We start from the raw sequence: 27183 nt of genomic DNA on the forward strand, positions 1-27183 counted from the left end.
TTGTGGTTAATTTCACAAGGTGTGTTTTTTAATATGATACTCATTAAACCCGTGCAAACCCTACCCATGTATTCCCTATGCATAAACATACTTAATCGTGGATATTTTCGGCATAAATGAGGTTGGTTAAGCACAATAAGAAGGCCAATTGTTGATAGGATATAAAAGAACACATAGCAAGACATTCCTTTTATAATCTAACTTTTGTCAAGCCTTGTCAGGCACACTGTATTAGGCCATAGGCTGAGGTTGTTTGATTTGATTAATCAGAAAATAGAGGGTCACCTGGGGAATTCGGTAGAATACTGAATGCTTTTTGATGCCCACGGTACCACGTACATGTATACTGTAAAAAATATCAATTTTTACCTCCTAAAATTATCATCTATTGGAAAATAACTCCCCCCTCTGGAGCTTAGGACTCCTTTAATTTTCAGTCATTATAACTTACACCAATCAGACCAGCTTGTCACTTGTGGATGAACTTGTCCAGCTGGTGTCCATACCAGGTCTGATGTTGTTTGATTCTTGGCGCATTTAAAGTTTGGAGTGACCGACGTTATTGAACAGATGTCATATATAAAGACTTTTCTAATAATTTCTTCCTATGTAACCAGCTAAACTGTGCTTTTACATAGCAGACCCACAACAGACAAAGTACAACACGAATATTAGAAATATGACAAACCAAGTCTCATCTGTTACTGTTAAGAATTAAATTGAAGATTCTTACCCTTCCAATCATAAGAGCACTACCAGATAAGTGTTTTCCTGTTAACGTAAGGGCCGACTGCTCAGACTTTTATCATTTTGTTAAGGATCATCTGACGTTACATCATCCCGTGATTTATAATATTATCATTTCCTTCTTCAATATGTTAAAACAATTGAATATCTAAAACATTAAGCCTGCTAGCACCACACAAAAATGGGGAAAGACAGTTGACAGTTAAGTGTTTTGGAGAACTTTATTTTTCACCATTTTTACCTCCACTTACACCTGTTAACAAATAATGGGCGACATACATATTCCATATGTTTTCATCCACATTTGGCATATTAAGTAATATACAAATCAGGGTGGACATCATGATGCATATATATATATATATATTCTCATAACTTAACTCTAGAAAACCAAACTTTTACAAAGCAGTTTTTAATAAAAACTATGTGCAACTCTATATGATTTGATCAGTTTATATCATTCTGTTGGGGCAGGGTATCTTAAAGCCTACATGAGCTCAAAGTGTAAAGTTTGAGACAAAGTTTAATCTAGCTGTTAGTGCAGAGCGGCACTGTGGCTCACTTTCATAGCCAAGCACACCGGGCCATTCCTACTCTTCTTTTAAGTACATGTACATGTATGTTAGGTTCTTTTACAGAGGTTCGATGCCCATACACTGGGCCACCGATTTTATGTCACCATCTGAAATGCTGAATGCAAACCCTCACAACATGTCAGAACAGGGGACTCAAACTACAGAATTCGATTCATATGGCAAAGCAGCACATGTGTAGAATCGCTTACCTGACTTATGCCACAAGAGCACACATTGCTTGTATAACGATTTCTTGAAAGAAAATCTCAAAACGTTGTTCTGAAATAAGGCACAATTTTGACCACTTATGTCTGTACAACGAAACATTTTGGTAAAAATGCAACAAGGTTCCAATATTTTATCAACTGTTGTTGTATGTGAGTTGAAAGGAGTTACGCACAAACTGGAAACCACATTCTAATTTTGTCTTTTTAAACATCTGGGTAAATATTTAGTTTCATGTCCTTGTCAGACTATATAAGGATGATTCAACATCTCTTAGTTACATTCTGTACATTACTAAAATAAAGTAATCAAACTGATAAGCAATATAATATTACAACAAAAATATCAGTAACAATATAAAGTAACGACACTACAGTCACAGACATTCACCTAACATCCTAAACTACACTTGACAAAGATTGAGTCGAATGAGACTTCGTTTTTTTCCCTAAAACTTTGGGTCCAATGGAAAAAAAATGCCTAAGTTTTGAGCATGAGATGGACTATAGTGATAATTGAACATTGATTGTCAGCAAAATGCAACTAAGCGCAATTTATTTGGCAATGAGTCGTTATGAGAGAGTTTGTACAATATGAACTGTATGTTGGGTATGTAAGCTGTAGGAATGAATGAATGTCATGTTACTCCTAGAGTTAGAATGCATCATCTTTCACTGGTCACTGCTGTCTTGGTGTAAGTGTAGTCCTGAACCACAGACTGTGAGAGCCTCTGTGCATCTGCACGCAGCGCGTTGATTTGAGCCTGAATCAGTCTACTCTGCCGCATGAGCTTAGCTGTCCGCAACGTCACCTCAAACAACCCCGATTTCCTCAACTGTTCCAAAACCTGCTGGTAGCGTTTCATCTTGGCTTGCTGAATGTCTTTCATACCGTCTTTCGCGGCTACGGGATCCTTCGCTGTCTGAAGCTTCTCGTCCGGTCTTGCACGCATGCCTGTCGACTGGGTCGTGGCAGGTTGGGGCTTTCCACTTTGGCGGGAGGCCGTGCAATGGGTGCTCGTTCCTTGCATATCCATGCCGAACGGCTGGAAACAAGGCGTGATGTAGCTCTGCGCGGGAATGGAGGACTTTGTCGAAGTCATGGACGTGGTCACCATACTGGTGTAGTGGCGCAGATCTAGAACGCAGTTCACAGACTCGTCCGTTGTCATGTCGTTCTGGAAAATACAAGAGAAGCATCATGAAGTGTGGCTAAAATTACATCTCTGAATACATGTACTAGTAACACATGAAGTGTGGCTAAAACTACATCTCTGAATAACGCATAAAACGTGGCTAAAACTACATGAATAACACATGAAGTGTGGCTAAAACTACATCTCTGAATAACACATGGAGTGTGGCTAAAACTACATCTCTGAATAACACATGAAGTGTGGCCAAACTACATTTCTGAATAACACATGAAGTGTGGCAAAAACTGCATCTCTAAATAACACACAAAGTGTGGCTAAAACTATATCTCTGAATAACACACGAAGTGTGGCTAAAACTACATATCTGAATATTGATAAACTGTGGCTGAAACTACATCTCTGAAACATGTTTTTCACAAGTCCGTGAGGGAAGATTTTACTTGGGTTACATATTAATAATCATCATCAGATATGAGCATGGGCATCCTGAGTGCATTTTGAGATGCAGATCACTTGGACACAGTCCAACATAATACCGTCAAATGCCAAATAATGTTCTCAGATCAGAACTTAAAATTCACAACACAACCATCAGCTCAACGGCTATTCAATACAGAAGTATGACTGTAGCAACAGATTCAAACAATCTAATCTCCAGAAATGATGTAAGCCTGCATGGTTGATAATTTTTCCACATCGAACGACATGATAAAAGTGTATTCATCAGTGCACTATTATAAAATTTTTGCTCCATCGCACCTATGGAATAAGAATGGTCCAGCTTGCCTCAATTCACACAAATCCACTTGTGTGTGTGGAGTACTGATTACTCTCACCTCTCAAATAAACGTACCGGTACGTTTATTTTTTTTCGCCAATAGTTCCACCCTGTACGTTCTTATTCTAGACGGTACGTTTATTATTTTTTGAAAAATTGAGGCTTTGCAAACCAGGAATCCCTCTAAAATCGTAAGTTAAGGTTTTTCTGCCCATATTTCCCCGGTATTTTTGCTCGTAATTCGCTATTTTTCGGCCTACCGGCGTTGATTTTCTCGCCGCTTTGACGGCCCTGTGAAAAGTATCCTGGCGGCACTCGTAACATATCGGTCGATATCGCTATGACGCTACAAAGTAAATCGGAAAATAAGACGCGACATTGACATTTTAAAATACAATTTTCATATAAATAACTTTGATAGTCTCTGTTTACATCGTAAACCAAAGCACGCTGATCAAAAACGTATGGTCAGTAGGGTGCTCGCCTACACAGGGAATAATAATTTCCTGACCACTATATCCGTAGTATCGGCAGCGCGGCGGAATAATTATTTGTTCGCAGAAGACATGTAACACGTAAAAACAACAATCATAACTTAACTTCCCTTGTGATATGTGTTTTGAGGCCACAAAATCTCTAAAACGGCAGAAATATGTCCGATATGATTCGGTAAACAACATGGCCGCCACTCTCAGGCATGGCGACAGTAAAACTAGCAGCATATTGCGTAGCGCGGATACCGATCTTTAAAATGATACCGTAAACGCATGGAAATATTATATTTTTTGGGCAACGATAGACACACAGCGCCATATTTATTTTCAGAGGGTTCATTTTTTAAAATAATCGTAAGATTTTCCCAATTTTGGCAGTTCATCGCGGGTTTCTAGTGTCAACACGTAATGGGTAACTTCTTAGTATGTGCGGTCTGTGATGTTGAGCTACTTTTACAGTCGATCTCTATTCAATATTGTGGGATTTACCGCGGGAACTCGAAATCCGAGCGTCTCACTTTGTTTTCGACGCTATGGAGCAAAAGTTTATAGACATATTTCTTCTGTGGAAGGACTGTGTTCATATTTTTTGTGGTTGATGTCTTTAGAAAATATGATCAGGTACATTTCATGATCAGGTGTATTTCCCCTGTATAAATAAAATGAAATGAAATTTAACTTTTAAAAGTACTCTGATGATTTTTGTTATATGTCACTGATTGACAGTCATAATAAAATGATATAACAATTTTCTTTGATCACTTGCTTCAAGTTCCAAGTAGAAAAAGCATGTATCATGTACATTTTCACTTGTTGAATTTGAAAGCACCGTGGCCCCCGGTTAGGGGTCATAGCGGGGAACCTATGCCCAATTTTTCAATATTACTATTATATTTTACGAAGAGGCGAGGAAGATCATGATTTGAACAAGCTATGGACAGTTATTCTGTTCAATATCTATATACTTAATAGGTATGGCATAATTGACTAAATATAAGTTACCTACCTGCTTATTATCTTATTTCCCTCTGACAGTGACAGTTGTACATGTATGGACACAGTTTACCTAGCCTCGACTGTCGATTTTTGAAATTTTCCGGGGGGTACTTTTATTCCAGGGGGTACTTATATTACATTTTGAAAATTTGTCCGGGGGGTACTTCTATTCCAGGGGGTACTTCTATTTGAGAGGTGAGAGTAGAGTCTAATTTTAGGCACAGTATGCATTAATATTGGATACATCATCAACATTCTCTACATCCACAATCCAGATAAATACACCAAAAATATGACCCAGATCGGTGAAATATTCTACCTCAATATTCCTGTAAAATACTTTTATATGATAATTTGGGACTTACTTTCACAAAATTTGCTGGTTTTAATCTGTAATGATTAATTAGTCTAGGCCAGTATACTACAAGTAGTGATACAGCATGCACAATAATTATTGTAGCTATCTGAAAAACCCCTTCTATCAAAACATTTATGTCTCAAAAGCCATATTTGCTTTACCCTGCAATACTGGGGATGTAATCTAGCTCCATTGAAACGGACAGTTCCCGTATATAGTACAACCATGAATGCAACATGTCGTCATTCCAGATTAGCTACCGTCATTAATTCACCATGTTTGTTAAACACTACGACAGAAACGTTACCATTTTGTGATGAAGAATAACATGCAATTCTTGCGACCACAATGCTACAGTACACGCAGGTCTTGCCGCGATTCACCGATGGACCGTTTGGTTGTTTCTATCGCCATACACGTGACCAAGGCTGCACCTGCTTTCACATACATGTAATTGGTCACGTCTTCACAGTGAGAGCTCTTTCACAATTTACGGAGAAGCGTCATGATTTGAGGTTCATTTTGCGTGGGACTGTTTGTATCAGTAACCAAGACTACCAACGCACAATAATCAGCAGAAATAAGGTTGCGAGGAAAGGGGAGTATGGTTATTTTCATCATCGTACACGTGATGAAGGCTTCACATGCTTCCTGGTAATTGGTCACGGGGCCGTGCTCTCACAGTGAGAGCTCTTTCACAAATTACATGGAAGCGAGGATTTCATTTTCATTGTTGCCTCAAGCATTAATTGCATCTGTAAGACTACCAACTCACAATTATCAAAAGAGGAATAAGGTTGCCTGGGTAAAATTTTACCGCAGGCATAAAAAATAATAGCATTTTATGCCTGACAACAAATCTCATTCTGATACCACCACTGTATAAGAATAGCGCCTTTTTTTCTAATTAAAAAAAGTACAGGTAGTGCGTTTATGTAAAAACTACATACATTTTGTTACACGTATTTACAAAAAAACAACATGATACTGATAAAAACATCAGACTGTATAATTTTATCATCAAAATTTTTCCCATTTCGTTTTATAAACAGTAAAAAAAGTATCATTCGAGATGGGCAACATATATAAACAAATACCGTACACTGTATTTCATTCCTTTTCTCTACCCATACAAAAATGGACTGTTCTATATCAACCTTTTGCAGAAATCGACCATCCCAAAGCTATTTCTATTTGTACCCTACACCACTTCTTCCTCGGTCCAAAAGCTGTCTGCCCCTTAAAAATCATGACCATACAATATTAGCATGTCAAGATACCAAAAACTGCTGGTACCATTTTGACACTAGGGGGCCCATAACTGAACTTGTCCTTTGTTTTGCGAACACCTACTCACAATTATCAAATATCATGAAGATCTATCTACTCACTCACTAACTCACTGATCCGTCTACAACTTCTTTTAAGTCATGCTGTTCACAAATACACAGACACAAATACACACACAGAGACTCTAACACAAATTCACACACAGACAGAAATACACATACAGACACATACAGACAAACCCCAAAATATAACCTTAGGCCACACCAATCTATTTTCTTGGTTAACGGAATTAAAAAAAAAAAATGCTAGATTGGAAAATCAACATAAAAACAGAATCTCAGAGGAATGTTTTACTTTGTACTTTGGTGCACACAGTTTCAGGGAGTGAACAGGGTCAGGTGCAAGTTTTCACACCAGCCTTCTGTTTAAATGATGTCCTGTCCTCGTGCTAAAATTTAAAAAATAATCCGTTAACCAACAAATTAAATTGGTGTGGTCTTAAAGAAGGTAGAAAATGTCTAACCTGCTGAATGTCTGAACCCTTGTCCATGCCCCCCTTCGTGTCTTGGTCAGGACAGGATTGAAGGGAACACCTAGAGTCTTCCTCTGTGTGACGAAGGACAGAAAGGACAAAAACATTAGGTGTTACTTCGTGACTTATGACTGCTTAGGACTGGCACATGCACGCTATATTCTAAGATAGAAAGAGGCGGAATCCATCAAAGAATGTAGTAAATTTTTGCTGGAATGTTAAAGTGGCGACTACAGTCAAACCTGCCCAAGGCGACCACCCTGGGGACCGACAAAAAGCGATCGCGTTGGACAGGTGGTCGCCCTGAAGAGGATCGACTCAAGACATGTTTCCAGATTGAGGTGTTAATCAGTACAGTATTACATTATTTACATACTATCATTAGATTAATGGAACATGGTGTGATTTACAACAGCATAATTACACCAGGTATAATTCCCATTGACAGAAAGATCCTACAAGTACAAAATTATATTTTTTGTTCTTGTTTTAATTTTGGTGTGCCGTTACACCGTGTACTAATTTCCATCATGCTTTTGACAAAACCGAGTGTCCGCCTCTCTCAATCAAATTTTCGGGACCGAGAAAAAACGGTCACCATGGCGAGGTGGTCGCCTTGAAAAGGTCGTTGCCTAGGCAGGTTTGACTATACAATGTAATTTTACTTCAGAGACTTCATCTGAGCTTAATCAAGGTTAGCACTTGACAATAGCAACAACCTAATTGGGCAACCTTAGCTGTCTCATGTATGTAATGTTTCAGACAAAGGCCACATCAATTTTTTTTTTGCTTCTGGAATAGCCTGTCCTGTTTTTCCCATTTTGAAAAAAGAAAAAATAGGGTCACTATTCCCATTCCCAAATTTCTAGTCACAATTCTACTTTTTGTTCAGTTGCAAAACTTAATAGCCACATACCTAAAAAGTGTGGTCACATTTTATCATAAGTTATAATTTTTCATTTATTAAAAGAATTTCTCAAAATCAATCCATATATTACATGGCAAAAGGCAATTCTGTTACTGAAATTATAGTACTAGATCAAAGAAAGGGGTGCATTGCATAAAATGAGCCATACAAAGCTGAAACTTGAATACCGGTAATCCTTTTTATGTTATGTAAACCCTTATCTTCACCCCAGACTATTTGCCAAACATTTTTTTTCCGCCCTGTCGCTCTAATTTTTTGGAGAAAAAATCTGAGAATCAACAAATAAAATTGGTGTGGCCAAAACAATAAACAAAACTTACCGACAAATGTCATATCTGTGACTGCACTGCCTACGGTGTTGTCCGTGTCGTCCCCACTGCTGTTCCCGCCCCCCGGGGAGCCTCGTCCGCTGATGCCGCTCTCGCTGCTGCCGTTTCCGGAGAACTTGTCCTTATCTGGGTCCGACGTTTGACCGTCTTCCCATCCAGACCCGTCGCTGGAGCCCGTGTCGCTGGAGCTGCTCCTCTCTTCTAAATTGTTCTTGTGGTCGTCGTCCTTTTTGGTTTCCCCCATGTCCTTGTTCGCGTTCTCTGGCAGGTCCTTTTTCTCTTCACCATCGAAATAGCCGTCGCTAGCGCCCTCTGTCAGCCGTGGCGGTACTGCAGCGTTGCTCGTGTCCATTTCTTCCTCCATGATTCTGGTCTCCAGTAGCCTCTTTCTCATAGAAGTGCAGGGGCATTCCTGAAACGAACAAACAAACAAACAAGGCAATTAGAGACGGCAGACTTCACCCCCTTTACCATTCTACCTTGCAATCCTTCCTATCCCTGAGGACAGGATAAAAAGGTCGAAGATTTGTAGACACATGAAAAAAAACAAAAACAATACCTCACTCCTCTAGGGTAAAAACAGCTTATTTCAGCATTTTTGGGTTCTCTTATAATTGTACATCAGAAAGCGTCTTTGCAAGCCTTGCTTTCACGTTTTATCTTACCTCTGTAAAAAGGTATCGTAGTCAGTTACAGTGTTTGCTTGTCTTGGTGTGTGTCTGCAGTTATGTGAATATTGCAGAGCGCACATGGCAAGATGTTAGGCGGAAGTGGTGTACTAGGATACTTGGAGATCCAGACTGAAGTATTTTTCTGCTCATGTCCACTGGTGTTTTAGTTGAGAGCCAGGAAGTGCTTACACACAAGTGAAGCACGTTTCTGGTGGGTAAGCTTAATGCAACATTAACAGTAACAGTACTTAACAGTAATAGTACCACTAGAATTGCAAACTCGAGAGACTCGAGTGTTCAGAACACTATCTGAATACTGTAAATGCAGAAATGTTCGCGGGGATTTAATTTCACTGTGTTCGCGGTGGTTTTGAGTTCGCGTTTGAAACAATAGTAGCACTACAGTCACACAATGGAACGGCTTTTCACTTTGGTTTTAAGTTTGCGGTAAAGAGTTCACCGCGAAAAACGCGAACATAAAACCACCACGAACATTTCCGCATTTACAGTAGCTTCTACTTCGTGTTCAGAACAGTATCTGAAAAGCTTCTACTTCGTTGGTATGAGGGTCTGAAAGGAATGGAATTGGACGATGGAAGTGGGGCGGCCAACATTAGATTATGGACAGCTTGAGGAAGAGTGCAGAGCAGAGACACCTGAAGAGATGAAGCGGTTCAGGCAAGACACCAGGGAAGCATGGGCGCACATACAGGTGCCTGCCTGGCGCCAAGTTGTCCAAAACGGCGTTGATTCTCGGACTTATTCATTAAAAAATTGGAGCGACAGGGCGGAAAAAAAATAAAATAAAATTTTTTTGCAAATAATCTGGAGTGAAGATAAGGGTTTACATGACATAAAGAATAAGAGGATTATTCAAGTTTCAGCTTTGTATGGCACATTTTATGCAATGCACCCTTTACATTGAACTAGTCAGTGAATTTCAGTAACAAAATTACCTTTTCCCATGTGATATATGGATTGATATTGAGAAATACTTTTAATAAATGAAAAATTATAACTTATGATAAAATGTGACCACACTTTTTAGGTATGTGCAGGCCTTTATAATCTATTTTGGTGGCTATTGAGTTTTAGAACTGAACAAATCGTAAAATCGTGAGTAAAAATTTGTGAATGGGAATAGCGACCCTATTTTTGTTTTTTCAAAATGGGAAAAACAGGAGAGGCTATTCTGAGAAGCAACAAAAAAAAATTGGTGTGGCCTGAACACAGAGAGAAATGGAAGAGGTAGAAGGAAAGCAGAAACTGTTGCACACCTCCAGAGACACATAAGTGACCATGGTCCTAAAACTGGACTGCCAGTTTAATATATATATCAATGCAGATCAAAAGTGCACAACTGTTAATCACCCTTGCAGACCAATTCCAGGAACAATCATGCGCATACACGTGTAGATCTAGATTAGCCACACACAAGACCCATTATCAAGCCCCCACAAGGCCAAAGAGTGGGAGAGCCACTACCGGTATGGTGCAATTTAGCCTGAGGCTATACTAGCTACATACACGTGTGGTAGTTCTCATTTGCATACACATGCCCTTTAACGTAGGCACCCCAAATTTGGGAGCGGTCGCAGACCTGACCAAGGGAGCTGAATTTTTCAAGGCAAATACACATCCAACCTTTTGGTGCCTTCCCAGTAAGTTGACAGGACAAGTTGTTTGAATTCTTTTCCAGATAAATACCTTCTTACCTTCGCCAAGAAAGTGATATTTTGTCCGTCTGTTAGTCACCAAGATAACTCAAGAACGGCCGGATGTATTGGTTTTATATTTAGTGTGCTTGTAGGTTGTGATAAAAACTGGAAATAGTTAGATTTTAGGTCCCTTAGTGTCTTGCTATGGTACTGCAGCGGAACTTTTGGTTTTTCGTATCTCGTGTTCTGGACATGCTCTTCTCTCATGATTTCTTGGTGCTCTTGTGCTTGCGTGAAGAAGTCACATAAGTTTGGGCATTTTCTTTGAAACTACAGGTGGTTTTAGTTAGACACGCAAGTAGATTTCTAACTCAGTGATGACAAAAAATGAAATATGGCTTTACAGGAAGTACACCAAGTCTATTATATATCAACTATCTTGATCGCGTGGTAGTATTCCAAACTCCATGTGTGTTGTTGGCTCCTATCTGGTTTGCAATCAACTCCTGATTTTTCAAGGGCATTACTAATTACTGTAAATTCACTTGATATTGCAGTTGGTGATTTTAGCAGTTTGGGGAAAAGTGAATAGTTCACTTAATTCTAATTCTAATGGTGGGAACAAACATAATTGTCACAAATGTTAATAATCAAACATTTTCAATGATGAAATTCTAGCGGTAGACTAGTGACTGTTAAAGTAGCTAAAATTAAGTTACCGTTAACAAATCAAGAACTACAGTAAAATGTATGCACCCCGACTTTGGCATATCTCTGGAAAACCAGCTTGCAACATGAAAAATTTTGAAAGTGTGTACTAGGCAATTGGGAACAATGATACATGTATGCTGTTTTAGTATATCCTTCCACAGCTGGTGCAGTTGGAATCTAATGTCTGAGTTTATTACATTGCCAAACAAAACTGGCATTCAGACAATTATTGTATGAAATGAATTGAAAAACAAAATTAACATGGTTAAACAAAAACTTGAACCCTGGATGTAATGAATTCTGCAACTCGTTAACGAATGGACTGATTTCAATACCAATCATCATATAGAGAGTAACTTATTCATTAGCATCAAGTACAGTTAGGGTCTGATGGCTGTTCCAGGACCCGTCCCTCTGTACTGGGACAGAATTTTGCTAGTTGGGACGGACAAAAATTTCACCCCATCCGTCCAAAAAAATCTGAACTTCATCATGACATGAAAGTGATGGAAATGCAGTTTCGTAAGCTTATAATGACAGAACAATGACGAAACAATGAAAATCAACAACGTGGGCTCCAAAAACAATGTGTGGGACGGAATTTTAAAAATTCAAAGCTGGAAACAGCCCCGAGTAGGGGCCTCCCCACAAGATGTTGGAACCCTTCCTGCATGACAGCCTGTTAAAAATCTCAGGAAACTTGGATATCTAAACAACTCTTGGAGTAAGATACAGTATGTAGGGTGGATTGGTGCAACAAGTTGTTTGATATAACCAAGAAGGTTTATATAAAACCTCCTTGATATAACCAGCCATTGCTGCTGCATTTGTGCAATTCAAGCATTATGGAACAATACAAATTCAGAAATGTTTTATAAGAAAAAAAAGTAACAAAAACTACTTAAATTGCAAGAGACCCATCTCCAATTGAATCTGAATACTATCATGGTAATAGTTTGATGAGCATTCAATTTGACTCATTGAATCACTAAGTCTTACATTCAAACAGTGTTGTCTCCAGCTTTAAATTTGTTTCAGTCCTTCTCATTGTTTCGGAGCCAGTATGGTTACTTTTCGTTGTTAAATCCGTCATTATCTGAGCTAATACGAAATTTCATCAGTTTCATTGATGTTCACAATTTCTTTGGACTGACAGGTTGAAATTTTTATCCGTTCCAACGAGCAAATTTTCGTCCCAGGTTCTAGAGACAGCCCAGCTCTCATTGTAGGCTGCCACCCTCTAAGAAATGTTAAATGTTCCCAAGAAACCTGTCCCTAAGGACAAAGAAATAAATGTCAAGTTATGTACTAAACCTTTGTTGTGCCCAGTGCACAGTGGAATGTAAAAAGTCACAAAAAGTTACCTACAATTTGATCAGTATTGACTTGAAGTATGGCATACATATATTTAGATTTCAACAAACTTCCAATTGTATCCCCGGCAACGATTTTTCATCTACAACTGTTACTATAAATGTTAAGTTCATCTGATATCCTCATAACTGTGAGGAATTGTCTTACAAAAGTTACATAATGATTATGCTTGGTTCTTTAAGCGTTAAAAGGAACTTTCCTTACAAGAAGAGAGCTGACTCATTACCTTAGTCAAACAGACTGTAGGAGCACGCACTGGTACTGGGTAGTACACCACTGGTGGATGTCCAAGGACATAGTATGGAGCCATTAAAACATACGCCATGTTTTAGCCTTTTTCACTTGTCCCTAAAACTGGGCAAACTTAAAAGCTCCTTTATCCGAGCTCTTCTGAGGCTGCTTTGAGACAAATTTACTCCAGACCAATTGAGCCATAAAAAGGACTTTCCATACCATTACAGACGGTTTTGAAGTCACATGGCAAGCAATGTAAACCCCTAAGGGAAACGCCCATTTCAAAGGGCTGTAGACATGGAGTTGATTCAAAGACACCCCTGTTTTGTCCTTGACAGGTGCATAATTATTTTGTTTACCAGAAACGGAGACTTTTTGGGTGCCTCCACCCTTCACACATAGCCGTAGGGGATGCATGACGCAAAAAAAGTGTCTGGAACTCATGTTAATGAAGGGCAGTTGTTCTCTAGGACTTTGACCCCAGCAGAGCATCTGTCAAAATGCTGTGTCACAAAAAAAATTCATATTCATATACTGGTGATAAAAAGTCAATCCACAATCACACTTACACAAACTTAGATTTTTACCCGAGCAAAAACAGAGAATATGTCACGCACACTTCGCATCCGAGATTCAACTTTCACCAAACGTGGTCCAAAAATCATACACGGCTTGACGTATATATCCATATAAAGGGATCTTTAAAATCACATTTTAAAGCAAGTCTTGGATTTCGACAAAAGCAGCAATTTATTATTTTGTTGGGGGCATTCTCTATGATTCAAGCTCAAACTATACATACATTCTCTTCATTCAAACTCAAGGTCAGACAATACAAGAACTCAAAGTGCCTGAGGGTTGGACTTAATCGTTCTGTTTACGAAAAAGTTGGAGCTGAGTCCACGTGGCAGGTGCATGACACCAGCTCAGTCCACGATAGGGTGAACCAACGAACTGTAGCAACTTTGTGCTGTGCACCTTGGGAATGTTTTCAAAGGAGAAGGATGGGGGTGGGGGGTGGTTGGGGATCATCTAAAAGGAAGTTGGTTATCTACTAGTACTTAGCTACTTTTCAAACAACTAAAACTTACATCTCATGAAGACATACAGTACAATCTGCAACGTCATTCCACTTAAACATTAAAGAATATGACAGCTCCATACAAAGTCTATATAACAATGGAAATAATGATAAAATTCCACATTATTGAACTAATACTGCTGGGGAAAAACACAATTTGTAAGTTTAAGTACCGGACGAATCCAATGGACATTATATAGTAACATTGTTTAAATCCGAATGCTTATTTAGAAAAATACGAATATTGTCCATATCACAGTGAACATTCTTGAAAGTTATTGCTTGTACCATGTATTTTTGTGCAGAATGATAATAAAGTTTTATTTTTAAAAAATTTTACAAAATTCCACACTTGTTCTCATTTAAATGTACACATTCTGTAACTTCCGTAACTGTTTGAAGTAAGACGTTTCTGACAATGAGATATGCCACATATGAGGTGCCAAACTGTCATTTTTAGGATGACTTAAAACTTTTCTGGCTTTTAAAAACTATAGTTTGCTACCGTATATTTGGCATATCTTAATGTCAGGAATGCCTTACTTCAAACGGTAACGGAAGTTACAGAATGTGTACATTTAAATGAGAACGAGCGTCCAGACTTCTTGTTCTGGTGGTTCCTCTTCCTGATACCAAACAAGTGACTACACTAGACAGGGGAGTACATGTACTAGACAGTCCTAGTTATCAAATATCTATATATATAATTTCATCTGACATTGACAGCTGGGTTAAACCCGATTGGCAGTCTTTTTGTCAGGATTATATCACATATGCCAGAAGGGAACACCATGTGCTCTCCATATGATCCATTTTTGTGGCCATGATTATACTAGTAACTAGTTTCATGATCATATTTGGGACACAGTGAAATTAGCATAATGGCTGTGTTTTTGACGAATTTCACATTGACATACGTCCTCGATTTTGTTTTCAATGACTAGTGAGTCAGAATCGTTGAATCTTGGACTATACCTCTTGTGTTGGTTTGAAATCTATGTATGTATGTCTGTATACCAGAGTCAACTTCTTTTCCCTTTCTTTCACCCAAATGTTGCAAGGTGTTGGTGTAGTTGAGTACACTGTACAGTCAACAATTTACACAAGTTGCGGTACCTGCAATAATATGCCTCTCCAGTATGATTAAAGGAGGGCAAAAGAAACAAACTACATGAAGATAGACTGAATTAGCAATGGCTATCTTTAGTCTTACGACTAGTACTAGTACCTAAATGCAACGATGAGGGTCTGGATTGCGCTCAGTGGAACAGGTGATGGCGTCACTTATCGATACCTTGCGTGATTTGGAAGGAAGCCCATATACATGTATATTCCCTCGAAATGGTTAACATGCAATATACCACCTGAATGTAGAGACTGTGGTCTATCTTGGGAACTGAATTTCCTTTTGTTTTGAAATTTGTCACAAGGTAAACAAGAAACTTTGTAATAAAACGTATTACCATGGCGACGATTGAGTCACGGCGCAGCCGGAGGCAATTTGCCAACCCTGCAGGTCCCAATCACAGCGGAGGAGAGGGTGATCCTCCCGGGAGATCTTATCTGACCTCCCATGGAATCTTGGGCTGGTCACTACTAGGGGTGGGTACCGGTACATAAAATTCAGGTCCGGTCCAGGTCCAGGTCCAGAGGGTCAGGTCCAGGTCCGGACCTGTACCTGTACCTGATTATAGTAGTGTCGCAGTACATCATATTTTGGAGAGCGAGACACACGTAAAAGTCTCCAAACGTCAAGTCTGGAACGATATAATTTCTTAGGTTTGCACTTTGTCTCAAAATTATAACTATGCTCTCTTCGCCGTCTGTTTACTCATCCTTTAAGTGTTTCTAGATATGATTCACAGCTGACGTCATCGAAAACGACTCGTTAATCTGCTGTTTTGTATTTTCTTAGACCAGTTATGTGGCCGCCTGCTGGTAGCCTGGTACTATGAATGTTCTAATCGGTCCATAGGCCGGTCCACTGATTTTTTACGGACCGTTTTTTTTGGACCGGTCCATTAAGAAATACCGGTTTTGTACCGGTACACGGTACCGGTACCCACCCCTAGTCACTACGGTAGTAAGCGATCGAGCAACATTCAAGGAATACCAACCCGGCATAGCTGGGATATAGGGAATTCTTTGGAACTAAATACATAATATAACTGTTTGGCACACTCCTGAAGCGTCGCCAAAATGAAAGGGGACTAATTGCATTAAAATCAAGTGGTCATATCAAAAATTGGTTTGAAAGATCCATAGGAGCGAAATGGGAAGGTTTGAAATTGTAGATGTGACAAAATGGTAGGGGGAGTGAGTAATGATCGAGCCCACCAAGACTGGAAGAAAAGCCATTAATTCAGCCGCCACGCCACATCGGGAGTTAGAGGCATTTTTATTTCCTAGGAAATAGGTGTGGTGGCTGAATTAATGGCTTTTCATCCGTACACCCCCTACCCACATACCCCAGAATATGACCACCTGTTGCCAAAAGCCTCCTTTGCAGGCCTCCCCGGTGGCGCCGGCATGTATTTTTTGGGGGGGAGCGCTATATAGCAGAGGATGCGGTCACCCAAGCAGATACGTCCGCCAAGCAGATACGGTCCCCCCAGGCAAAGAACCTGACCCCGATAAGTTGAAAATTACGAATCAGCGCTCCCTCCAAAAATAAACGCCGGCGTCGCCCGGGAGGCCTGCAAAGGAGGCTACCGTTGCCTTCTGTCCAGCTTGCCCACAGCTGCGATTGCCACATCCTCCTACGCAGGGCTTTCCCGTGTCATAAACAAATGCCTTGCGGTATCAGCCCTGCTAATCCAGCCTAGGACTCTTACTATTGAGGTTGTCTTGCTTAGGCCACAGCAAGTAAATTTTATGGATGACATCAGCGCACGCATAATTGATTTTCGCCTGAATTTGAAATAAAAAACAAGAATCTTTTTTACCCTTTGGCAATGGTCAATATACAAAATGTATCTAGAAAGGGGCAATATGTTTCAAACGTCTGTCAGTTCCATTGCAAAAATGTTCTAGATGCCATAAAAAGGCATTTGCAATTGCACATGCAGAAATGGTGATTTTGAAGTAAGCAGAGCCAGCATTATTTAGTCACAGTCAGACTTCAGTGCCCAGTGTACGGGAAACTTTGTCTCTACGTTCTTGATGTGCTATAGACAAACCGGGATCTAAATTCATAATGATTTTAATGTTGACATCAGTCTTAGTTACTGTTTTATTGAATACAGGGATAAAAGACTTGTAGGTTACCACTAAATTTGGAATTTTCAGAGGATGTCATCCATAAAATTTAATTGCTGTGGCCTTAAATGAGATTCGCCTCGCCTTATCAAAAACAAGCCAATCAGTGCCCAGATTACAAATTTTGAAAACACGGTGGACAAACTTGACATGCATAAAAACCTGTTTGTGAGAGGATAATAGTTACTTCGTATGTTAATTTGGTCGGTATTGGGTGGTGCGCCATCAATCCACAGAACCGACAGATCTTGAAATTGGTGCCTGATAAACAAGTTTGGAAGCAGAAACGACAATCAAGTCGGTGCTGTTTGTTCTGGTTTTGAATATTAATGTGCTTACCTTATATGTCACAAGCTTTAAAGCTTAGGACAACACTTGCAATTCCTCTCAATGGCTGACAGCTGGTTTTAGTGGCCACGCCCCCAAAAAAGAATAAACTGAGGCTGGATTATATCATAATTAGCAGGGACGATACTGCAAGACATTTATATTCGCTGTGAGATAGCCCTGCGTACTAGGAGGGTACGATTGCCATTGACTGGCCTGAAGGAATTTCATGAAGGAATTTCCATGGGAAGCCAATTCCCCATGCATACCCTTGGGGCCCAGAAAGGGTAGCCTGACAGGGTAACCTAGCCCGGTAGACAGCTCAGCCTTTTCCATAAACCCGCCATGCAACACTTAGTATTTGAGTATTCTCTTGCAGAAATTTAATATGGGTGGGGCAAGATACTGCTGACCAAATGTTCATCATGTGGAGTGCAGGATACCCTGGGCACCCAGAATAGTACCAGGTCGCTAGCGATTTCCTTCGGCAGCCCAAGAACAGTCATCCCGCCCGATCTTAATCAACACTCCGGGAAGTTGTGAGCCCGGGGGAGTGGACCGCGCCTCTTTGTTGCTAATGACCGGTCAACTCTCGGGCTAGAACTCCCCCAGTGTGCTAATTACGGTATCGACGGGCTTGGAGCTCTTGGCCGCCGAAGGAATTGGCTAGAAGGAACCGGCTAAAAGGAACCGGCTAAAAGGCCTGATAAATAGTCTTGTTCCCAGGGTAAGTGAAGGAAGCCGCGAGGCCATTGTCACATGTAAAATTGTCTCCTATGTTTCTACCATTGGGCATTCATGAATGATTAAAATAGACAGTCTGCTAAAGTTCTGCTAGGGGGTGCAGTTGAACTCACTCACTCACTCACTCTCTCCCATAGCTTAGTCAGCCGTCGGGGCAGCAAAGCATGACGAACACATGAACACATGAACACATTGAACACATGCCCAAAAGTTGAGGGGCCAGAAAGGGGGTCATGCCCAGCTGGCCACAAGCATGGGCCCAGGGTTTTTCCCATTACGAATAATAATAATTCACCAATCACCATGTTGTGGTATTACATTAACAGCCAGTAGGTACTCATTTCTGAGTAATGAGGCTGTTGTAACGCGCTCGAGGCACCTCCTCGAACATGGGACCCCCATTTTACGTCTCTTCCGAAAGAAGGTGCAGCCCCGACAAGGATACCCTTCCCGGATTCGATCTGGGGTCTCCCAGATCCAACTACTAGTAATTGCTTGCAAATTACAAGTAATTACTAGTAATCATCCCTTAATAATCATTATTAATTAGATTTTCACACTGACTATTTTATTTGCCATATTGTTATTTCTAGTATCATGTGGGGCTCTGTATATGGATAATGCACTTGAACCGTGATTAATATTCAGCCCCGGACACAAAATGAAAATTACAGTATGCAACACCATATCATCTCATTGTAATTCACGGTCCAGTATCCTATAACTCAGAGCACGTGAACTCGTTTCTGGGACACTTTAAGTCATCATTTATTCTCGCCCACCAAAATGCTATCTCCTTAGATTTAAATAATAAGACTCGTTTGTTTTGACATCCCCAAATTTATCGACATAAATCCTCGATTAGAATAAAACATATATCATCATCCAAACAAGGAGATTGTAATTGGTCCAACCTATGACTCACAATCAATTACTCATATTCATAATCAATCATTAAGAAACACGAATGTATTAATCTTTAAATCTTAAGGGTAGTCCCCTCAATTAATTGAGTAACTAATTTTCAAGGAAGCCATGAAAAAATTGATTAAAGCATTCACTATCAAAATTTGTGCCAATGATTTTTTTCTTTAAAATAGATGTCTGCAAGCGTAAATTAATTAGACAAAATAAGTGCAGTTAGCTATTCCCAAATCATAATGATGTGGAGTTGGTTCCAACAATTAACTGTCATTTTTAACACATACAAAACCTCGTGATTTGTTTGAACTTAGATGCAAGGCTTCCTGATATAAATCATCAAGGTCTGAGTCGTAATAATATCATAGAAATGTGTGGTTTGTAAATAAAGGGAATATTTCAAGAAAAGGGAAGGTATAAGCATAAACCTTACCTGTGTGGTGAAAACCCTGTCCCGTCAACTACCGGCATCGCCATCAAACTGTCCAACGTTCCTTTGTGTCTCTCACTTTGTAATTCTTTCACGCCGAGCAGATGCCGCGCAACGTGACCACCCGAAACACGTTCGCCCCATTTTAGGAACCAGGACACCCGAAATAAAATTAGCCCCCAAAACGTGCACCTAACACTGCCCGGAAGTGTCTCTACGTAAAGACACACGAAACATTGAATGAGAATGATTGAAACGTGGGGATGAGTCTCCTCCGGCTAAAATTTGCTTTGGAGATCGCTGAAACGATTTGTCTTCCCGATGAGAAGAAGTCCGTCGCAACATGTGCCACTTTACATAAACAAAGACCACTAGGGGAAACCCTCGTGTACATTACAGCTGATCAACGTGAGTCCCGTGGCCCCGCATGTGAGGGGGCGGGGCTTAAGCGGTGACGTAGGTGCCGATCAATGAATAAGGGCACACGTTTCTACTTTGGTCCTTTTACTATGTGATTCATAATTCATGACACCCGGTGAATACGTTTGTATAGGATTTGGAGACCACGTGCTAGGTAACCTGAAGTCAAGGAGGTTATGGAATGTTATAGGGATATTAAAGATCCTGCAGCTGGAAATCAACAGATCTTCTTCTGTGTTTCTTCAGAATCAGATACAACTTTAAAAGTGCTAACGTTATATGTTATTTTCTGTATCCAAAATATTGGAATTTGAATAAGGTTGCAGTTGAATCTATACATGTATAAACCAAGGTATTCTGACGCCCCCCCCCCCCCAGTTCCCCACAGATACATGTATTTCCAATCCCTATAAACGTTAAATGAATATTTGAGTGATCTTGAATTTTGTTTTTGCAGTGAGTAATGTTTACTTACCTTCGCCGAGAAGGTTATGTTTTCGCAAGGAGGTTCTATATAAAACCTCCTTGGTTTTCGGGGCCGTTTGTTGTTGTCTGCTGACAGGGTGTGTTCACTTATTGGCGACGCCTCGAGGGCTAGCCTAATAGTCACAATCATTTTTTTATTTCAACATTCATGCCCTTATACTAATAGTTTAGGGATACATACTGATACAATAATACGGTAAAAGGTAATAATGTCTATTCTATAGATCTATAACTAATGTTTTCGTACGTAAGTACGTCCATTGCTTTGGGGTTTGATTTCTTATTTGGAGGCACTACTAGTACAATTTTTTTAGTCCTTGGTTTTTTTGACAAGTAGATTTGTGATTTTGGTAGAAATGTAATTTTTCGGAGGTCTTCCATAGCTGTTGAAAACTCGAAGCACGCTTTACTTTTCATGAGTCGGTCGGAACACTGACGACGGTCGTCCGATTATTGTTCAAGGCCCGTGCGAGGCTCGCACGAGGCCGAAGAGTTCGGGCGACCTCCGACCGACCAAAAATCTGGTCTAAAATCCTCGGATGCCCGCCCGAATATTGGCCGAGCGCTGGGCGTTGCTCGGGCGAGCTACGGGCAAACTGTTGACGAGCTGTGCGAGTTCAAAAATCGGTCGCCGAGGCCTCGCTGAATTTAAGCGCAGCTTCCAGTGACACGCGAACGTCGGCCGAGCTCCGAAAATTCACCCGAAGCCCGTAGAATCGACAGGACGTCGGTCGTACTTCGCCCGAAAATCGCCATTTGGAGATCGCCGACAAGTCGGCCGAGCTAATTTCTTGATTTGTGACGGGGGCTTTAGGGCGTAGTGCAGGGGACATATAGTATTGATGCCAATGTAGCCCGCGGTCATTAGAACTTCTTCTATGAAATTTTCATCCACATAGCGCACGGGTTGGTGTCCTCGCCGAACAGACCAACCAGGTAGGCCTCGCTTGCTTCCTGCAGAGCCATGGAAGAACTTGTGATCGCCGACAATGTGGAAGTGCTCTGACACAAGGCTGATGAGCACTAGCGTGCCGACCGGCTTCAACAGGCGGGTGTTGCTGCGTACTGCAGCCGAGTAGGACTCCCGGGAGGAACACGCAGTTTCCAGGCACTTCATCGATGTGATGGCGTCGAACTGTGACATGAGGGAATAACGTTATGTGTGCACTTTGGTTTTACTTCAGTTAACGTAAATGCGGTATGGTTGTCAGTCGGTTTGTAGTGTTTGATAACTCAACTCGATGCTTAGGCTTGACCAGTGTGGCCTTCGCCTTGTGCTGTTTGTACGTCTGTCTGTTTGCTAATCGAATAACTCGACAAGCTGTGGATGGATTTTAATGATATTCGACAGGTGGGTAGGGGTTGGGAAAACGAAGATCAAATTCGATCATGGCCCCCTATCCGATTTTTAAAGTACTGCAGTCCGGTTTTGATACTGTACCTCATATGCATGTTCTGGATATGCTATAGTCGTGATTTTGGGGGCAGAGATGGTAAGGGTTAGGCTCCCCTAGCGGATTTTCTTTAATTTGCAGGGGTCGATTTTGTTTCATACTTTGAAAAAGAATAACCCAAGAAAGGATCGTCATTATATTTGGTATGTGGATAGTTTGAGTGATGATTTGTATAATTAGATACTAATTACCATGCAAATCAGGAGATAATTTGCATAGTTATCCATCAAGGGTCATTATAATTCTTATCTTAAGTACCTATTTGCCACAGATAGTTAATATTTGTTTACAATGTTGTATCGCTTCTGTAATATTACTCTCAAGTGTTGCTCCGAATTATTACGGTGTTGTGATTTTAACTTAATGTTGTTCTTGGTCGTAAAAATTGGCGGTGTTGAATAAAGTTGTGGGGAAACAAAAGGGTCATTGCATAACAAATTTCTGGTTTTATTTATGTTTGGTATGTAGAATGCTAGTGGAATTGAGTCAGAAATGTTGTTTCCATGTCCTACACTATCGATGACAATTATGCATGATTAATTCTCAGCTGTATGCTTCGCACAAACATCATGTGTAGATCCTAGATCCTATATATATATAATTGTGAAATGGATCGTGGTGAATTTCATTTGTTTGTCGGGCAAAGAGAAGCATAATGCTGCTGCTAATTGTTTGATATGATGTGTATGTAATTTTCGTCTTATATTCATTTGTGCCTGTAAAGCGGTTATTTTTATTTGAATTTGTAAAGCGTGTAATGTTTTACATGTAGATATGTTTCATATATAAATGTATTTTAAATTGCGTAAATTTGGTAAAATATGAAATAAAAGCAGACAATTGGAAAGTCTTAAAGTTAAAACGCAGGGAAGGAAAACCCTGCACAGAAACCCAGGGAAGACATCCCTGCACAAAAGTCCTAGATAGGGAGCACACCCTGGCCCAAAAAAGCCAGTGGGAATGACCCCTGTAGATATATGTAACTAGGGAGCACACCCTAGCCAAGAAAGCCAGTGGGAAAGACCCCGGCAATAATATGCGACTGCGTTTATCTGTGGAATTGTAAATGTGTAATGTAAATTAAATGTGCTGGTATGTTATGTATTTATGTTATATGTTCGAATGAAAATGTGATTATTTGCTCTGTTGCTCTTTAATGTGTTCTATATCTATTTAGCTGTTTCGCCAGAGTGAATAGATAGATATCAGTGATCATAAAGTTAGAATCCAAGGAGTCACAACCCAATCTCTTTGTATGTTTTCCCCAACACAAGCCTTTATTACATGTTTTATCAAGTTTCTAGCCATATTCACCGTCCAGTCACAGACTAGGCAAGTGAGCTTCCATTTTTATTGTTAACCTCGCACGCAAACTTTCGTTGAAGAAAATAGGTTCAAACAACTTGAGTGTTAAACATGTATTGCATTGAGCCGACGATGTTACAACATGCTTTGTACTGAGCCGACAAAGAACGAGGCTGGTTTATAAAACAGGACAAGGTTTCTCAGAAAGAATAGCGTGGTAAGGAAAAGTCGCGGGAGGGTTTTTTTCTTTGCCCATGGGAGAAGATGACAAGCCGAAAGATGGAGGAGGGCATCTATAATTCAAGACGCTAGTTGTTAGAAGAAGTTCTTTCAAAGCAATTTGGTGGATGAATGGTCACTTACATGTCGATTTGGCGCACACAATTACTTCCAGGAGACTGACGGGCGGTCCCATCGGTGACAGGCGGGCAGATCCACTCGTGGCCCGGCGGACAGGAGAGCACAACACCGCACTTGAGAAACGTGGAGGGCGTGAAAAATTAAGAGAGGTAAGAGGATTAATGTTAACCTTTCAACGGACTGACTCTCCTGGCCAATTATTCCCCCTTTTGTCGATTCTACAGTCCGTAGAATGGCCTGGTGGGGCTAGGAGGGGACTGTATGCGCTTTTTAAAACGAATTTTTGGCAATTATGTTTGGACCTCATGGTCTCACGGTCGCGCTGAAAGTTGGGGGAATGTACTCAGAATTCCAATATATAGCCTTACTACCCAAAAATGTGTTTGTGTGTGTAGTTGTTAAACTAAATGCCCTCTATCTAAGATTAGGATAATACAGACAGTGGACTTTCTTGCCGTCCTTTACATTATCAATGAGTAGTGGATCAAGCTTAAGACGAGATCTAAGGTCCAGTGCTTATAATATAGATTGACAGATCTTTTCTTTTTTTGTTTTGTCTTATATCTCTGCACGTCTTTCAACATGTGCGCTTAACGCTTGGATTTGTACACTTTTAAGTGTATGAAAATACTAGGGGGTCGCATGCATGTATGTGTGTGCGTGTGTTTGGTGAATATCGAACAAGTAGAGAATGTCAGGATCTCTCAGACATCGGATAAAAGGTTAAAAATGTAGAGAAAAAAGACGTAAACAGCTTTCAATGTACTAACTCAGTGTATCACTGCACCAATAGTTGCCGGCGAGCATTTACCGTAAACTGACAATGCATTATCCTCATCGGTTCCTTTGACAACCTGTTTTAGTATCATGGCAAAACCTACTGGGGATATTCTTATGAAATATGACAGTTTTCATTTTTCTTATTTTTTGTGTTGCCGTGTTAATTCTATACAAGATTATCTCGTAAAAATAGAACCTAGTCTGGCATCCACCGGTTTTTCGCAGACACTTGAATATTGATAACACTGAATAGCTATCTTTTAATAAAATCGAAATGTTTTCGGCTAAGAATTGGCTTTCACTGCATGTGGGGACAACACAGACTGACAATGCTTTCTGTATCTGTATCTGTATCTATATAGCCGGTACAACCACCATTCGGTGGTAACACACCAGCTTTGCGCAGTGATATAGAAAGTGTTCTGAAGAAATAAGTACTCAAACTTGTCTGTAATGGCCACTAAATGGACCTAGCAAATGCATGGCCACACTAGACGAGAGGCTCTGATACCCATCCGTTTTCAGCCCTATGTAGTACGCTCTATGATTGAAGTGGTACCGGTCAGTATTGTGAAAGAAGAATGTCAATCAGAAAGGTGACCACAATGACATGTATGGGCCTCTAGATGTTCAATTAACCTATGATAGCACATGGTATTGTGATAGCATGCACACGTACGGGTCTGTATCAAGTAAGGTTGGCACGCAGAGGGGGGAATACTGAAACCCTCAGCTTTGTCTGGCGTAATACTATTCGCTCTCCTATTCTACGTATTCCTTTCAAGTCATGACGGTGCGTTTTATCTGTAACGTGATTCACTAGAGTCGTATATAGTCTTGTTTCTCGGTCGAATAATACTGTTACGGTGTCAAGGCCTTTAATGATCTTACTGAATTTTTCATGACCGCTGATGACATGATAGGCCATATTTGATGGCATGTGCCCTAATTTCAAGTGTCCTAGCAACGACAGGCTCTGTCTCATGGCATGTGTCCTAATACCAGGTGTCCTAATTTCAGGTGTCCTAGCAACGACAAGATTAAAGTCGACAAACATGAAACGCCGCGACAGTCGAACGGGAGAAGAGCGGAGAGCGGTTGCTCCCAGAGACAGAGCAATGGCAGAAGACACAGGCAGATCGAACAGCGTGGCTTATAAAGGAGAAGGCGGGCAAACAAAGCCTCGTGCTCCCAAGGCTGTCGTGCCAACTCGTACCCTTCAGTTCAAAAGTTTCTTTCCGGTGACCGTGCGCTCCACCATGAACGCCAACCACCTCCACAACGAGCTCCTACGAAAGAAACTGGAGTGTGAGCACCTGGGCAGAAAGAACAAGTTTCTCAGCAACGAGCTGCGAATGGAGAAGTACGTCACGCGTAAATTGGCTGCCGATAAAGCCGAGTTTCTGGAGACCAAACACAAGGCGCTTGTGAGCGAACAGGAGAGACTTATACAACGAGAGAAGGACGCGATAGATCGTGCACAAAGAGTTGCCGCTGAGTTAGAGGGGACCAAACAGCAACTGGACAACATCAGGGGCATAGCACAGGAAGCCCAGAAAGATAGCGAAAGGATTGCTGAAGAGATGGAAAAGATACGTCTGGAAAACAAACGTTTAGTTGAGGAGAAAAGATGCGCTACGATGGGGGAGATTGAAGCGACTCGGAGGGCGGACGCGGCGGACAGGCAGGCGGCAGAGGAGGCCCAGCGGCGCTGGCGACTGGAGACACAAACCAAGCTGACGCTGTTGGACAAAGAACAGACAGAACAACAGCTCGCGGAGACCAGGCAGCAACAGAAAGCTCTACAACAGGTCCTGGATGAGGCGGAGAAACAGAAGAGCGAACGACAAGACAAGGGTACGCAAACGGCCGTCCGGATGTGTCTGCAGTGCGCCGGGCACAGACCGTACCGAGGAGTCTACGTTCAGCAGTGCGAACTGCTGAACCTGCACGGCCTCCGCAGGGAGCAGGCCCGAGGCCACAGCATGACGCTCCCCCACCTAAACCAGCGGTCTCATGGCCTCCCAAACTTGTCCGAGCCACAAACTCCCGAGCACCAAAACGACAAAAAGAGCCCTTCACCTGCCACCTCGGAGAACCTGCCCAGCCCCCGGGAAGACAACCAGCGCGATGGTAGGCTGAACATCTCCATCTCCCTGCCTTCTCCTCGGAAACTGCCGAAACGAACCAGCGGGCTTCGGTACGCCATGGTTCCTGTTGACGTTCCGACTGAGGAGGGCGACGACATTGTTGAGGTTTTCGAATATTAAGATTTATCCTCATCCTCCTTCGTCATCCTCCTCCTCCTCATCATCATCATCTCCCCATCATCATCATCATCATCATCATCATCATCATCATCATCATCATCATCATCATCATCATCATCATCATCATCATCATCATCATCATCATCATCATCATCATCATCATCATCATCATCCATCCGTCCAGATAGACGGTACGCTGTTGATCTTCGATCAGTGTTTGACTGTACAGTATAGGCTAATCCGTGAGTCCCTGCTGCAGCCTCCCAGATGAGAGCTGCGAGGTATTGTGTG

General features: G+C 41.0%; 2 protein-coding genes across 3 annotated transcripts; one reads left to right on the forward strand and one right to left on the reverse strand.

The window, feature by feature from the left end:
- Positions 1-949: 949 nt before the first annotated feature.
- LOC136432382 (protein starmaker-like) lies at positions 950-20253 on the reverse strand. 2 transcript variants are annotated; one of them, XM_066423628.1, is made up of 4 exons: positions 19821-20253; positions 8400-8820; positions 7143-7225; positions 950-2724 (listed from the first exon to the last, which is right to left on the reverse strand). In XM_066423628.1, the coding sequence occupies exons 2-4, from the start codon at positions 8800-8802 to the stop codon at positions 2212-2214; spliced, it is 999 nt and encodes a 332-aa protein (XP_066279725.1). In that variant the 5' UTR covers positions 8803-8820; positions 19821-20253; the 3' UTR covers positions 950-2211. The 2 variants fall into 2 exon arrangements, with proteins under 2 accessions (XP_066279725.1, XP_066279724.1); XM_066423627.1 differs by lacking the exon at positions 19821-20253 and adding an exon at positions 13049-13279.
- A 1286-nt stretch (positions 20254-21539) lies between these two features.
- On the forward strand, positions 21540-26921 carry LOC136432383 (caldesmon-like). The gene is made up of 2 exons (XM_066423629.1): positions 21540-23991; positions 25643-26921. The coding sequence occupies exon 2, from the start codon at positions 25678-25680 to the stop codon at positions 26890-26892; it is 1215 nt and encodes a 404-aa protein (XP_066279726.1). The 5' UTR covers positions 21540-23991; positions 25643-25677; the 3' UTR covers positions 26893-26921.
- Positions 26922-27183: the final 262 nt, after the last annotated feature.

This window comes from Branchiostoma lanceolatum, chromosome 4, assembly GCF_035083965.1.
Source record: "Branchiostoma lanceolatum isolate klBraLanc5 chromosome 4, klBraLanc5.hap2, whole genome shotgun sequence".
Lineage (NCBI taxonomy): Eukaryota > Metazoa > Chordata > Leptocardii > Amphioxiformes > Branchiostomatidae > Branchiostoma > Branchiostoma lanceolatum.